At 41.2% G+C, this 16,330-nt stretch overlaps 1 protein-coding gene across 1 annotated transcript in view; it reads left to right on the top strand.

Annotated features, from left to right (window-relative positions):
- The window catches only part of LOC139442386 (papilin-like), a 177,724-nt gene that overhangs the window by 154,061 nt on the left and 7,333 nt on the right, over positions 1–16,330 (top strand). The window contains exons 28-37 of the mRNA XM_071223189.1: positions 196–308; positions 1,434–1,479; positions 2,872–3,033; positions 4,387–4,839; positions 5,454–5,744; positions 6,480–6,578; positions 8,116–8,283; positions 9,263–9,682; positions 11,577–11,774; positions 15,894–16,019. Of these exons, the coding sequence (XP_071079290.1) occupies positions 196–308; positions 1,434–1,479; positions 2,872–3,033; positions 4,387–4,839; positions 5,454–5,744; positions 6,480–6,578; positions 8,116–8,283; positions 9,263–9,682; positions 11,577–11,774; positions 15,894–16,019 (2,076 nt within the window). The remainder of the gene's footprint in view (positions 1–195; positions 309–1,433; positions 1,480–2,871; positions 3,034–4,386; positions 4,840–5,453; positions 5,745–6,479; positions 6,579–8,115; positions 8,284–9,262; positions 9,683–11,576; positions 11,775–15,893; positions 16,020–16,330) is intronic.

Below are 16,330 nucleotides of genomic sequence, written 5' to 3'. Positions count from 1 at the left end.
GCATCATGACACACTGTAGAACCACTTTCTGCATTCTCAATTTGTCAGAGTTCAAGCCTGTTTTCATTTTTAATTTGTGACTTTGCTGTCAACCTTTCAATAGAAATCTTACCAGTACCAACAGAGCACTGCATATATCAACACAATGTTAAGGATGAAAAGTGTGAAACAAAATGGCGTTCTTATGTTTGTAAGACGATGATGGCCCAACGAGGTCCCTGTGCCGGTCGTCTCGCTACGGGTGCTGTCCAGACGGCCGAACTCCCGCCACTGGAGCCAACAATGCAGGCTGTCCAGCTCCATGTCAGGTACCTGCAACACACTCACATCATAACCATCAACCACAAACCTCAGGGATCAGGAAAATGTTTGGGGATATTTTTATGAATTTGTGTGCTTAGTCTTTACTACCAAAAAATATCCTCAAAATATTCATGACATCTACCTTTTTTGTATATTTATTTTAAGCATGTATGTATACAGCACTGGAAAATCTTTTTCAGATATTGGAATTGTCTTTTTAAGTATATTTTATAGGGGAAAACATCTGTGTATTGTTAGCAGACATGGTATGCCATTGTGGATGCATTGTTGCATGTGATGCCCCATCATCTGTGTTGAGACCACCTCAGTGATCCATAGTCTATGCCTGGATGGTAGAAGGTCAGGGGTTTGATCTCTAGCTGCGTCATACCAAAAGACGTAAAATGATGGGACTTATTGTCACCCTGCCTGGGGCTCGGCCTTAAGTGGATAACACAGGGAATTGTCAGCTTGTGGCACTGTGTTAGTGTGGTTTTACTTGTTTAACTGTGGCATGGTATATCAGTGGGCTAGCACTAGGGCTGGGACGGGTAACTCGGGTACTCGGGTCGGGTGGGTAGTGAGTAGGACCTGGGTACCCACAGGACTACCCTGACCCGTGGTTAGTCACGTGATATATCGTTCAATGACAAAAAGTATCTAAAACTATGTATAAACTATAAGTCTCTAATGTTAGCAGTTCTTCCTGACGACTACACCCATTCCTTCTGACTTTTATAATTTTGAATGAAAATAAAACTTCATTCAACTTCAGTGTATACACCAGGTCGTTTCATACATGTATCTAAACACATTTTACCAGAGCTACAGTCAAACTTAGGACAATAGGACAGTTTTCACCTACCTCTTGAGACCTACAGCGAGTACCCGGGTAGGGTCGGGAAATAGGGGGTGGGTACCCGTGTAGTAAATTTGGACTCGTCCCAGCCCTAGCTAGCACTATCAAACTAGCATTAGTCTGGACTAGTACAAGCAGCCACACACACACACACACACACTTGCATGCACATCGCTATTTAAGTGCATTAAACCCAATTTTACTTCACCTCACCAACCTCTGTGTTGAGGCTCTTGAGAACTTTCTGTATACTTTTATTCTTGTATTTCAGTCATCGCAGTATGGGTGTTGCGACGATGGAGTCACTAATGCTCAAGGTATGCATTATCAATCATTACAAGAGTCTGTTAATAATGTTCAAATGCGCCAGAATAGAAAATGTACTTCTATACATAAAATAAGATATACCGTATTCGACGTAATAAGCGCCCAGGGCACTCTCAAAATAAGGAATAGGTGGCTCTTATTAGAATATTATTTTGGTGAAAAAAAACAGAGTTGAAAGATAAATTTCGTGGTTTATGGTGACAGCCTGAAATGTTTATGTACGACAGATATATTTTTCCAGGATTAAATTGCCCATAATTAAGGATGCATATAACACACGCGTGTGTATTATACGCGAATAAATAAGTCTTGTGTACATTGATCAGTTGGAAGGGGTGCTAATTGGGATTGTTCACTTGCCAATATATTCACAAATATCGCCCTGGGCGCTTATTGGAGCGGGGCGCTTATTACGTCGAATACGGTACAAGTTTAATCTATACTAAAAAAAGTAACTATGCTTCAAATAAAGTGGTATAAATGTTATGTTTTTGACAATAATAATGTAATATTTGGTAATTTTTCTGATCAGTGTTTTATCATAAGAAATTCATCAACAAAACCCATACCTGGTAACAGGAGACACAGTATTGAGGGGTGGTGTAAGAACTCAATTAACAATGTCAATATCGGATGTGACCACCATTTGCGTCTGTACAGGCAAGGCAGTGCAGACACCAGATGATTGAAACATAAGTGTTTTAGTAAACACCTGATAGCTAAACAATCATTGTGTGCTGTTCACATTAAAGAAACGTGTGTGAGCATCATACTCCCAACAAACACGCAAAGATCCATATTGTGCACTGTGCATGAACATGTATGTGCAAATTGGGAATCACGACCTACGAGTCAAGGAGATGTCTTTATAAATACATATTGAAAGATGCATTATTTAAATTTAAATAAATATATTTTCATTGAACTTATATGAAACACAGTTACTCTCTTTCTGTAAATATGCCATGCCTTATGTACGGAAGCCTTTTAGGGCCATTTGTTTATAAAACAAATTCGATACTATCTTGAAATTTCAAGATACTAAGTTGAAATTTCAAGAAACTAAGTTGAAATTTCAAGATACTAAGTTGAAATTTCAAGACAGTATCTTGAAATTTCAAGATACAGAAGTTGATACTATCTTAAAATTTCAACTTAGTATCTTCAAATTTCAACTTAATATCTTGAAATTTCAACTTCTGTATCTTGAAATTTCAACTTCTGTATCTTGAAATTTCAAGATAGTATCTAGAAATTTCAACTTCTGTATCTTGAAATTTCAAGATAGTATCGAAAAAAAAAAAAAAAAAAAATGGCCCTAAAAGGCTTCCGTACTTATGACTTGAACTATGTGTAAGAGTGTTGACATTGTGTCTGTGCAGGACCCCAAATGTATGGCTGTGAAGTAGGGTCGGGTAGAGAGCCCTGCGAGAACACACAATATGGCTGCTGCTCTGATGGCGTTACTGCGGCAACAGGATACAACCAGGAGGGCTGTGACGAGGATGTCATCATTGGGGTGGAAACTACCAAAGTCTCTGCAGGTTCGTGTTACCATTTCTTTCACTTGTTCATGAACAGGTAGACTGCCTCTGTGGTCTAAGGGTAGAGCGTCCGCCCAGAGGGCGGCAGGTCCAGGGTTCGATCCCCAGCCGCATCATACCAAAAGACATTAAAAGATGGTACTTGTTGTTACCCTGTCTGGCGCTCGGCATTAAGGGGCTAAAACAAGGACTGGTCGGCTCGGAGTCAGTATACTGTGTTTGAGTGGGGTATTCATGTTAAACTGCGGCATGGTATCTCAGTGTGCTAGCACTATAAATCGGCATCAGTCCGGACTAGTACAAGCAGCCACACACACACATACATGTGCATGCACATCGCTATATAAGTGCAATAATCTTGGATGCGACGTTAAACCCCATTTCACCTCACCTCACCTCACCTCACCTCACCTCACCTCATGAACAGGTAATAAAAGTGAAAGATTACTTCGAAAAAATGTGTAACAGGCGAAGTTGAGCAGCGTTGTTCACAGAGAGTAGTTGGACGGGTGACTGTGTTCGACAGCAAAACTCCCGAGACTTTCTAGGGCTTCAGTCCTGCCTCCCACTGAAGCACATGGCGTGTGGTGTCTCCTTAGGCAAGTGACTTTGTTCAAAATACGCCTCTGTACACCCAGCAGTGCATGGATACCTAGGAAGATGAGATGGTTAGGGTCGGATAACCATCTAGCGCCTTACGGGCAGCTTGTATACTCCCTGGGGAGCTGAGAAAGAAAATCAAGTACAGTAAACCACGTTTATAACGAACGCGCTTATAACGAAATGATGGATTTAATTAACTGTTTTTTGGTCCTGTCCATTTGCTGTATATATGCTGTAACTGTGCTTAAAACGAACTACGTTTATAACGAACGAAATGTAGTGGTCCCTTGGGGGGGTACGGGTGGCCCAGTCGTCTAAGGCGCCGCGATTCGCTGTACAGAGTTGCGTCACTTGGGCACGCCAGAAACCTATGATTGTGGGTTCGAATCCCGGTTCGCCCCGATTATGTTTCTAGGTTTGTCAGTACCATACCGATGCTCGTGGGTTTCACCGAAGTGGTAAACGTCTGAGACCTGCATCACTTCTGGCTTTCCCCCCACATTAAGCTGACACGCCGCGATATAACTGTAATACTTTTAAAAGCGTCGTTAAACCCAACTCACTCATTCACTCACTAGTGGTCCCTTGGAGTTCGTTATAACCGTAGTTACTGTAATCACTGATCCATTGACCAGAGTAATAATGTTGTAAGCGCTTTGAGTATGCTTCAATGGACGGCCTATTGTGCATTAGAAAAATCCATTTATTATTTTTGTGATTTTACACAATGATGCCTCTCTGATTTCTCAGGTAACCTTGACCCTTGTTCACAAGACAAAGACTCAAATCGGTGCAAGGACTTTGTGGTCAAGTGGTACTGGGACAGAGAGAGTAAGCGCTGTGATAGATTCTGGTTTGGCGGCTGTGACGGCAACATGAACCGGTTTGACAGCGAGGAAGAGTGTCTTGGACGCTGCAAGAACTCGGCTGGCAAAACCAGCTCAGTTGATGTGAACAAGTGTCAGCAGCCCAGAGCCAAGGGGTCGTGTCTCGCGGAGCTCACACGCTGGTACTTCGACACGTACAGTCAGCGCTGCATGGCCTTCCTCTACGGGGGTTGCCAGGGTAATGACAACAACTTTTTGTCGGAGAGGGAATGCCAAAGACAGTGTGGGGGCAGAGTTGCTACTCCTGCACCAACATTTGCACCTCCGACAACAACGACCACGGAGAGCCCAGGAGTGAAGCCAGAAAAGAGCTCAAGTGAGTGGTGCATAGATTGGTGTGACTGGTTTGAAAACACTTGGACCATGTATGACATAGCGATGTTGACCAACTGATTATTTTGATGTTTGATTGATTGTCAGACCTAACGGAGAATGAAAATCTGATGTTTCTAAAGTGGTCAGCTCCTTCACCCATCAATTTGAATGTTATGCAAAGGCACCCTTTATTTTTTGGCTATACTGATTATTGGCCAAAAATTCAAAAATTGGTAGGTTAAAATAATTTTAAAAAATTTGGTTTCCTCAAAATGAGGAATTGATTATAGTAATTTAAATTATAGTATTTAGACAGTAATTGAGTGTTTTTAAACATTTTAATTATTTCTGGTCTATGGAATGAAAAATCCCATTGCATTTCATATATATATTTTTTTTCACTTTTAAATTTTTGGAGTTGGTGGATTATTAAACTAAGTTTGAAAAAATGTCTGGCCTACTTTTCTTAAAACCTCAGAGACGGTTATGTTTTGGTGGAAAGCATAAACGGGTACGGAGGTGCACCAAGATTTGACTGAAGATGAACTAAGTACAGACAATCTTTGCTGCAGACTGAACATGAACTTCATGTATATATTGCTGCTTTTGTGACAGTGCTGATGACTGGTCAGGACTATGTGAAAGTTGGTCGCCACATCCGTGTCAAGTGTGATGCCACAACAATGAGCTCCGGGTCCTCGCGTATCATCGAGTGGTTCAAGGATGGCAACCGTATCAACACCGACACCAGTTCCTCGCGTATGGGCATCACAATGTCCTTGAATGGCTACCTGATGGTCAGCGAGATGACCATTAAGAATGCAGACAAGTCTGACTCAGGGATGTACTACTGTCGTAGTCTGCCAGATGGCGACGTCAAAAGCATGGCAGTCAAAGTTGTAGATGGTTGGTATTCCCTGCTCTATTAGATCTAGATTGTATGTTTTATTGTCTGCGAATATTTCTGTAAACTTTGCTTGTTGGATCTATAAACCTAATTCAATATTAGACATGATCACCACACCAGTACTATGCTCGAATTTTATGGCGCGATGGTAACGCCACCAGTGGCTGTTATGACTTATGTCTCTTCTGCAGTTGCATTCGTGATCAACTCGTGATATTCTGGGACAAGCCGAATAGCGACTCGTGCCCCTCTCATGGCCATTTTTACGACCGGGTTCCGTCTTAGCGCACTAGGGCACTAGGGCTGGGACGAGTCCAAATTTACTACCCGGGTCCCCAACACCCTATTACCCGGCCCTACCCGGGTACCCATTGTAGGTCTCATAGTCAGAAAGAAATGCAAACATTAGTGACTTGTAGTGTAACCATAGAGTTCTAGATATTTTTTGTCATACAATGTATCACGTGACTAACCACGGGTGCGGGTAGTCCTGCGGGTACCTGGGTCCTACTCAGTACCCACCCGACCCGGGTACTCAAGTTACCCGTCCCAGCCGTAGTCAGCACCATATTCTGTCACATGCGTGTCACAAACATAGTGCACAGGTATGACCTTCCTCACTATGGGTTAACTGTCACATGATATTACTGAAATAGCATTCAAAGCGTTGTTAGACCCAACTAGCTTTCTTAACTGGCTATCACATGTGGACAACTTAAGCAATCTATTTCCAGCCTCGTTTGGTGTGACAGCATCTCCAAGGACGACTACAACCACTCCCTACCCTGAAGAATACTTCACCACTCGAGCCCCCAGGCCGTCACAACCAAGAGGTAGGACAATGCATTTATCTTCCGGAACTGTCTTCTACAGGCAATGACACTTGGGTGAGATCAAGCAATATGTCATGAGAGATATCACTACAGTGAAACTGCATCACAATGATTTGCAGACCATTGTGGCATCTTCAGTTACCATGACGTTACAATCAAATGACATCACTAATCTTTCTGACACTGAAGCTGATTAGTTGTACTTTTTACGCTCAAGATGCCGGTTACTACTGTTCACACATTGAAAAACTTGGAAGAATGATTTGGATGATAAATGGAGAATCTCATCTGTGTGTCTTGCTTATAGCAACACAGGTCAAAAGCTGGAAACTCAGATTCTTGTATGTACCCCTGTTGTACCCATTGTACCCTGTTTTCCCTTGTTTGTACCCTTGTTGTGCCCTATCGTACCCATTACAGGTTATACCCTGTTGTACCATTGTACCCTGTTCTCTTGTTGTACCATTGTGCCCTTGATCCGTTGTACCATCATGCCCTATCGACCCATTGTACAATTGTGCTCTATTGACCTGTTGTACTATCGTGCCTTATCAACCTAATGTACCAACGTTCCCTATCAACTCGTTGTCCCAACGTGCCCTATCGACCCATTGTACCATCGTGTCCTATCGACCAATTGTACCATCATGCCCTATCGACCCCGTGTACAATTGTGCCCTATCGACCCATTGTACCATCATGCCCTAATGACCCATTGTACCATCATCACCTATCGACCCATTGTACCATCATGCCCTAATGACCCATTGTACCATCATGCCCTAATGACCCATTGTACCATCATGCCCTATCGACCCATTGTACCATCATGCCCTAATGACCCATTGTACCATCATGCCCTAATGACCCATTGTACCATTGTGCCCTATCAACTCCTTGAACCATCATGCCCTAATGACCCGTTGTACCATCATGCCCTATCGACCCGTTGTACCATCATGCCCTAATGACCTGTTGTACCATCGTGCCCTATCGACCCATTGTACCATCATGCCCTAATGACCTGTTGTACCATTGTGCCCTATCGACCCGTTGTACCATCATGCCCTATCGACCTGTTGTACAATTGTGCCCTAATGACCCATTGTACCATTGTGCCCTATCGACCTGTTGTACAATTGTGCCCTATCGACCCATTGTACCATCATGCCCTAATGACCCATTGTACCATCATGCCCTATCGACCCGTTGTACAATTGTGCCCTATCGACCCATTGTACCATCATGCCCTAATGACCCATTGTACCATCATGCCCTATCGACCCCTTGTACCATCATGCCCTATCGACCCATTGTACCATCATGCCCTAATGACCCATTGTACCATCATGCCCTATCGACCCATTGTACCATCATGCCCTAATGACCCATTGTACCATCATGCCCTAATGACCCATTGTACCATCATGCCCTAATGACCCCTTGTACCATCATGCCCTAATGACCTTTTGTACCATCGTGCCCTATCGACCCGTTGTTCCCCTGCTGTGTTCTGATGCTGCTTTCTCTGTGCTAGATGTGTGTATCCAGGAGGCCAAGGCCGGCCAGTGCTATGCCAGCATACCCAAGTGGTACTACGACTACAGCAGTGGTGTGTGTCGGGAGTTTTCATACGGCGGCTGTAACGGCAATGAAAATAACTTCAACACCAAGGAGGAATGTGACACGTTTTGCAGACCACAAGGTAAACTATGCACCTTTCTAGACAGCATTGTCCGTGCTCAGCAACCAACCAAAATAGCGTATTCGACGTAATAAGCGCCCAGGGCGATATTTGCTAAAATAATGGCTCGTGAACAATCCCAATTAGGCCCCTTTCCGATTGATCAATGTACACAATACTTATTAATTCGAGTATAATACGAACTGTGTTATATGCACCCTTAATTATGGGCAATTAAATTCTCGAAAAATATAGCCCTCGTATATATACATTTCAGGCTGTCAGCATAAACCACAAAATATATCTTTCAACTCTGTTTTTTTCGACAAAATAATATTCTAATAAGAGCCCCCTATTTCTAATTTTGAGAGCGCCCTGGGCACTTATTACGCCAAATATGGTAGGCCACAGCAACGTCTGCTAAAGTCTTGTCTAAATGTTCAGTGAACATCCTCATTAAATGTCTGATGTCAGTGATGTTACTGAAATATTGTAGAGGCCATTCTGGATACAGGACCTTGACTTATAGATTGGAGGGGGCACGGGTGGCCCAGTCGTCTAAGGCGCCGCGATTCGCTGTGCAGAGTTGCATCCCTTGGGCACACCAGAAACCTATGATTGTGGGTTTGAATCCCAGTTCGCCACGATTATGTTTCTAGGTTTGTCAGCACCATACCCATGCTTGTGGGTTTCACCGAAGTGGTAAACGTCTGAGACCTGCATCACTTCTGGCTTTCCTCCCACATTAAGCTGACACGCCGTGATATAACTTGAATACTGTTAAAAGCGGCGTTAAACCCAACTCACTCACTCACTACAGATTGGACAATATTGGCATAATGTGTTGTTATTCAGTGACATAAACTAAAATTACATTTTTTATTTCAATTTTTATCTATTGATAGCAGCGAATAGCTGGAATATTGCTGATGCGGCTTAAAGCAACATTTACTCACTCACTCACTTATCTATTGAACCTTATGTCCTATTTGCTTTTCAGAAATCTGTATACTGCCCTATGAAACAGGACCATGCAGAGCACTGATTGTGAGATGGGCCTACGACAGTACCTCTAACGAGTGCCAGGAATTCAACTATGGTGGCTGTTCGGGCAACCCCAATAACTTTGAATCTAAAGAGAGCTGTGAGCGTAGATGCAGGTCCCGCAGTCCGGACCGCAGCAGGGGTGGCGACGTCTGCAGCCTCCCCCGTGCAGGAGGCACCTGCGACGGCTACGACATCCTGTGGTACTATGACACCAGCAGATCAAGGTGTAACAGGTTCATCTACACCGGCTGTGCTGGCAATGGCAACAGGTTTGGGTCTGAGGCGGAATGCCAGGCCACCTGTGAGGGAAAACCCGGAACACTAGCCCCTGTTGTACGCACAACCACTACAACTCCTGCACCCAGAGTCAAAGGTAAGGTAACCCTTCTGTAGATCTTTACTGCATATGGTGTTGGGCAATTTGGTTAGAGCATTTTTAAATTTGATATGATTTTTTATATTTTGCAATATTTTCACCTACAGTCAAGTCTCGTTAATCCGACACTCGTTAATCCGACATTCGGCTTTATCCGACACAAATGATGGGAACCGATTGATTCAGTGCTATTTAGTCCTGTTAATCCGACATTCTCGCACTCCGACTCCGACACACCTAATTTGCAACGAATTACCGAAATCTCACATTAATCAGTCTCGTTAATCCGACACAGTGGTCGGCGTACTCCGTGGTCATCTGCCCGCGAGTACACAACCCCGTGTTTTGATACGCACTGGCTGCAGAGATTAACTTAACAATTAACAGGAAAAGCTATTCAAACCTGTATGTACAAAGCTATACAAATGTAGTTTACAAATTGAAGCCAGATTAATGTGCATGAAGCCAGTTTAAAATACGAACAGGTATATAAAACATGGTCGACTCACCATGGTCGACTGGTATGTAAACAAGAAAGCATTACAAGGTACACACGGTTATTATCTATCGTGAAGACGTCCGATTTTCGATCACAAATCAATTAATTTCGTTAATCCGACATACTCGTTAATCCGACACAATCATGTGCAACCAACGATGTTGGATTAACGAGACTTGACTGTATTTTGTACAACAGTTTGACAGCCAGTGAGACAGGTTAGGAAGGGGGAAACCGTGTCCCAGTCACTTTAGAAGGAAGCATGGTATATGATGCCTTGCTCACAGTGAAAAAATAGCAGGTGCCCCTTTCAGTTTTCTCAAATGAGGGGAGGCACGGGGGGCCCAGTCGTCTAAGGCACCGCGATTTGCTGTGCAGAGTTGTGTCCCTTGGGCACGCCAGAAACCTATGATTGTGGGTTCGAATCCTGGTTCATCCCAATTATGTTTCTAGGTTTGTCAGGACCATAAATGTCTGAGACCTGCATCACTTCGGGCTTTCCACCCACATCACTTCGGTGAAACCAACGAGCACGGGGATGGTGCTGACAAACCTAGAAACATAACCGGGGCGAACGTGATTCGAACCCACAATCATAGGTTTCTGGCGTGCCAAGGGACTTAGACGACTGGGTCACCCGTGCCCACCCTGCCTCTCAGGTCATGGCTGCATAGGGATGTGTACATGTCACCCTTCCTGATATCTCAACTTGACCAAAATAATGAATAGGTATGGAAGTAGTATGGAATCGTTCTCAGCAGATTTGAGTACTTGAGGTTTCATTCACATGGTCTCACAGTATTCTTGCCTTTAGATATTTAGGCGCTACATTCAGTAGCTGAACCAATCTCATTAAAATCAGACCTTAGTTCTCGCTACCGCTAAACAAAGATCTAAAGACATCCCATTAAGGGTCACATCAGAACGACCTTTCATCCGATCAATCTGTGCGTGGCTTACCAGATTATGAAAGAGACAGTCGGAATGTGATTTCTAATCATGCAATCTCGAAAACTTTAACATGGGGTATTCCGAATGATAGTTACGGGTTTAACGACTTTAATCCTTATAATCTAGACCATCGATTAGCCATTTCAGAATGTTTTTTCGTTCAGGTTTCAAATTTGTAATCGAGAATTTGTCAAAATGTTTCGAAGCGTAGTCGCCAATTTGAAATTTTTGCCGTAAAGTACGAGAAAGCTGCCTTCTGATTGGTCATTCCATTGGTCGGTCAAAATTTGCGCAAGGTTGGTCTGACATGGCCCGTAATGGGATGTCCTCAGATCTTTGTTTAGCCATTGCGAGAACTAGATCTGATTTTAATGAGATTGTAGCTTAACATTATAAAAGATATGAAATGCTGTATTAATATCCCTGTCATTGTTTCTTTAGCGTCAGCTCTGTGTGACCAACGACCAGATAGCGCTCGCTGTGACAATAGTAACAATCCCTCAGATTATGAAATCAAGTGGTACTATGATTCTGAGAGAGGTGTATGCACTCGCTTTTATTATGGTGGGTGTGGCGGAAATGAAAACCGCTTTGAAAATCGTCCAGACTGCCAGTCTCGGTGTGTCTATGGAAGGCAAGGTATATGCTGCATGGTTAGACACCTATATCCTGACTTACTCTGTGTCCTCACGTATATAGTCGGACCTCAACCCTGTGCCTTACTAGACTAGTCCCCCTTACAGTGTCTTACAGTGTCTTCCTTCACTTGTCACATGACTCCATCGGTAGGAGAATATTTGTTAGCAGATAGCAGATAGCAGTAGCCTAGTTTGTCCTGCGTCTCGTCTCCTCACAGATTTATTGAGAAGTTTTTATTTTGGAATTTGGATTTTGATGCATGGTTGTTTCTTGCTGAAAGTTCACACTACAAGAGTATAGAATTGATTAATGGTAACCATGGTAACATCAACAAATGTCACTAAAGATGTTGGATGAAGTTTCAAAGTATCTATTGTCCATAACAGAGGGTCCTGATGGGGGAGGTCAGTAGTCAGTTAACTTTGGGGCCTTTAGCCATTTTTGTAGTGTCGTAGTTATATACTACTCAAAGGAAGTTAAGGATTATTTCATAATGGTAAAGTTAATCTGTCATGACATGAGAGATTAACTATTGTAATATGAAAGAATCAGGTGATCCTTAACTTCTTTTGAGTAGTATATACAACCTTTACAAGATGGTTAGCACGAATACACTATACATTAAAGTTAATACTGAGCTGGATTTTTTATGGCTTTTATGTTAATCTTTTACGACAAAAATGTGTTTACGATAGTTTTGTTTTTTTACACTAAACATCTTTACACTACCCCATCTGGACCCTGATAGGAATTCTTTCATATTACATCCCTCCATCTTTATGTGATGTCTTCACGTAAACATTCTCATATACAGCCCCAGTGTGTTCTAGTCCGGAATTATGTACATTTCTCTGTCTTTTGCTCTACTTGAGTCTACTATTTAAAGGATTTTGTACAGTGCATGTTATCACACATGTAGGATATATATTGGAGATAATGCCAGGTAAGCTGTATGCTGCCTGGCTACAGAACAGGTTGATGAAGCTGTGGCATCCATGTTCTGTGCATCCACTACATCTACCCACTGTCAGCATGAGGGGGTGTACTGATAACAGCATGAATAGTAGAAGTCTGCTTTAAGTACAGAATCATCGTTTAACACTCTCCAATCTCATTAAAATCAGATCTCAGTTCTCGCTTCCACTAACCACTAAGATCTGAGGACATCCCATTACGGGTCACGTCAAAACTACCTTTCGCGAAATTTGACCGACCACTGAAACGAATAACAAGAAGTCGATATCAGCCAATGAGAAAGCAGCTTTTTCGAGCTTTATGGCACTTGTTTCAACCTGGCGACTTTTATTTCAGACTACGCTTGAAAAATATGTTGACACAATTCTCGATTAATATTTTGAAAAATGAACAAACGAAAATTCCGTAATGTCTAATCATGCTAATTTATGGTTGTGAGTGTATGGTAGTGCTTCCCACATACTGTGCAATGCCTCCTCCGTTCAAATGTTTATCCCACGGAAGCGAGAGCGATTGATGGAAAACAGTTGTACAGGCCGTAACTGTCGTTCGGGATAGCCCGTGTTAACGTTTTCGAGGTTGCATGATTAGAAAATGTGACTGTCACTTTCATGATCTGGTAAGCGACGCTTTGATTGGTCAGATGAAAGGTCGTTCTGACGTGACCCGTAATGGTATGTTCTCAGATCTTTGTTTAGCGATAGCGAGACCTAAGATCTGATTTTAACGAGATTGAACACTCTCACACTGATCACAGAACAGCCACCTGGGAAGCCTTTATTCTAATCTTTATGTCCTTTGTGACTAACCAAGTTTTTTCAAAAGGCAGATATAGAACTACTCAAAAGAAATGAAAGAAATGATACTGAAATGACAAAATAATTACTGGTATCAGTACTGTTTATGTTTTGTGTTTTTACACTGTTGCTTTCACTTAAAGTCAGCATACTTAATATCCATAATATATTCTTATATCAAAATATATGGATCAGTTTTAAAGACTGGTCAATTGAACATAGATATGTTATATATTCTCATAGCAACATATATGGATCAATGTTAAACGTTGGTCAATTGAACATAGATATGTTATATATTCTCATAGCAAAATATATGGATCACTTTTAAACGTTGGTCAACTGAACATAGATGTGTTATATATTCTCATAGCAAAATATATTGCTCAGTTTTAAACACTGGTCAATTAAACATAGATATGTTTTTTATTCTCATAGCAAAATATATGGATCAGTTTAAACACTGGTCAATTGAACATAGATATGTTTTTATGGATATATGTATATATGGATATGAGCCAAGACATAACATTATCCTCTGACACAGCAGACCGAAACTCAATGAAAATTATTCTGCTAGATGATACTGACATGACAAAATAATTACAGGTATCAGTACTGTTTATGTTTTGTGTTTTTACACTGTTGCTTTCACTTTAAGTCAGCATACATAATATCCATAATATATTCTTATATCAAAATATATGGATCAGTTTTAAACGCTGGTCAATTGAACATAGATATGTTATATATTCTCATAGCAACATATATGGATCAGTTTTAAACGCTGGTCAATTGAACATAGATATGTTATATATTCTCATAGCAACATATATGGATCAGTTTTAAACGCTGGTCAATTGAACATAGATATGTTATATATTCTCATAGCAACATATATGGATCAATGTTAAATGTTGGTCGATTTAACATAGATATGTTATATATTCTCATAGCAAAATATATTGCTCAGTTTTAAACACTGGTCAATTGAACATAGATATGTTTTTTATTCTCATAGCAAAATATATTGATCAGTTTTAAACGCTGGTCAATTGAACATAGATATGTTATATATTCTCATAGCAAAATATATGGATCAATTTTAAACACTGGTCAATTGAACATAGATATGTTTTTTATTCTCATAGCAAAATATATTGATCAGTTTTAAACGCTTGTCAACTGAACATAGATATGTTATATATTCTCATAGCAACATATATGGATCAATGTTAAAGTTGGTCGATTTAACATAGATATGTTATATATTCTCATAGCAAAATATATTGCTCAGTTTTAAACACTGGTCAATTGAACATAGATATGTTTTTTATTCTGGCAGCAAAATATATTGATCAATGTTAAACGTTGGTCAATTGAACATAGATATGTTACATATTCTCATTGCAAAATATATGGATCAGTTTTAAACGCTGGTCAATTGAACATAGATATGTTATATATTCTCATAGCAAAATATATTGCTCAGTTTTAAACACTGGTCAATTGAACATAGATATGTTTTTTATTCTCTTAGCAAAATATATTGATCAGTTTTAAACGCTTGTCAACTGAACATAGATATGTTATATATTCTCATAGCAACATATATGGATCAATTTTAAACGCTGGTCAATTGAACATAGATGATATATGGATCTCATAGCAACATATATGGATCAGTTTTAAACACTGGTCAATTGAACATAGATATGCAGAGTATGACTACCGTCAGTTGATTGAGAAGGGAGCTTAGTACTTGTCCTATTTCAATGTTCAAGATGGACATACAAATATAACAATCAGTTTAACCAGTTAGGTTTCTTGTATGAGGTGATTTTATTGGTTTGAGGGGCGGTCAGGTAGCCTAGTGGTTAAAGCGTTCGCTCATCATAACAGAGACCCGGGTTCGATTCCCGATATGGGTACAATGTGTGAAGCCCATTTCTGTTGTCTCCCTCCGTGATATTGCTGAAATATTGCTAAAAGCGGCGTAAAACCATACCCACTCACTCATACAACATGCAAGGTTGCAGAAGACCAATTCTAACCTGGATCTACACGGTTAGATCACTCTCTCTCTTATGTGATCACACTCGATGACTTGGTTGATTGCATATTACACCACATTGTCATGGAACATAACTGGATTGTGTCTACTTTTCTGGCCATTGTGAGAAAGTGGAAATAGTGCTGCGTGCAGTGTTCAAACAATACTCATTCACCATCACTAAGATATGAAATCTGTGTAAAACTGTACATTACCTGTGCACTAGCCATGTAGCTGGTGTGTAAGTGTCGGGGCTGTTGATGTCTCACCAGCGTTATGTGGGCTTCCTTGCAGTGAAGACCACACCATATCCTGCGCTGTTAACAACTGCCGCGCCTCTCAACTGCCGACACTCAGCGTATGGTTGTTGTAAAGATGGCTACACCACAGCAGAAGACGAGTACCACAGCAACTGTGATGGTCAGTGTTTCTAGCATCCATCTTAAATCTGGACAAAAGTTCATATACGGTACAACTTCCATGCACATGGTCATCATAGAACAGTAGATCATATATACTACTCAAAAGAAGTTAAGGACCACCCATGATGGATAACTATAATGATATAAAAGTATTTGTCATCCTTAACTTCTTTCAAGTGGTATACTTTCAGAGTTGGAATGTAGCATACTGTAATCGACGTAATAAGCGCCCATGGCGATAATTGCTAACATATTAGCTAGTGAACAATCCCAATTAGCACCCTTTCCCATTGATCAATGTACACAAGC

Source organism: Haliotis cracherodii, unplaced genomic scaffold (genome assembly GCF_022045235.1).
Source record: "Haliotis cracherodii isolate W230 unplaced genomic scaffold, xgHalCrac1.p SCAF_5, whole genome shotgun sequence".
Classification (NCBI taxonomy): domain Eukaryota; kingdom Metazoa; phylum Mollusca; class Gastropoda; order Lepetellida; family Haliotidae; genus Haliotis; species Haliotis cracherodii.
The sequence above is the reverse complement of the archived record's forward strand: the minus strand, read 5'-3'. Positions and strand labels throughout refer to the sequence as shown.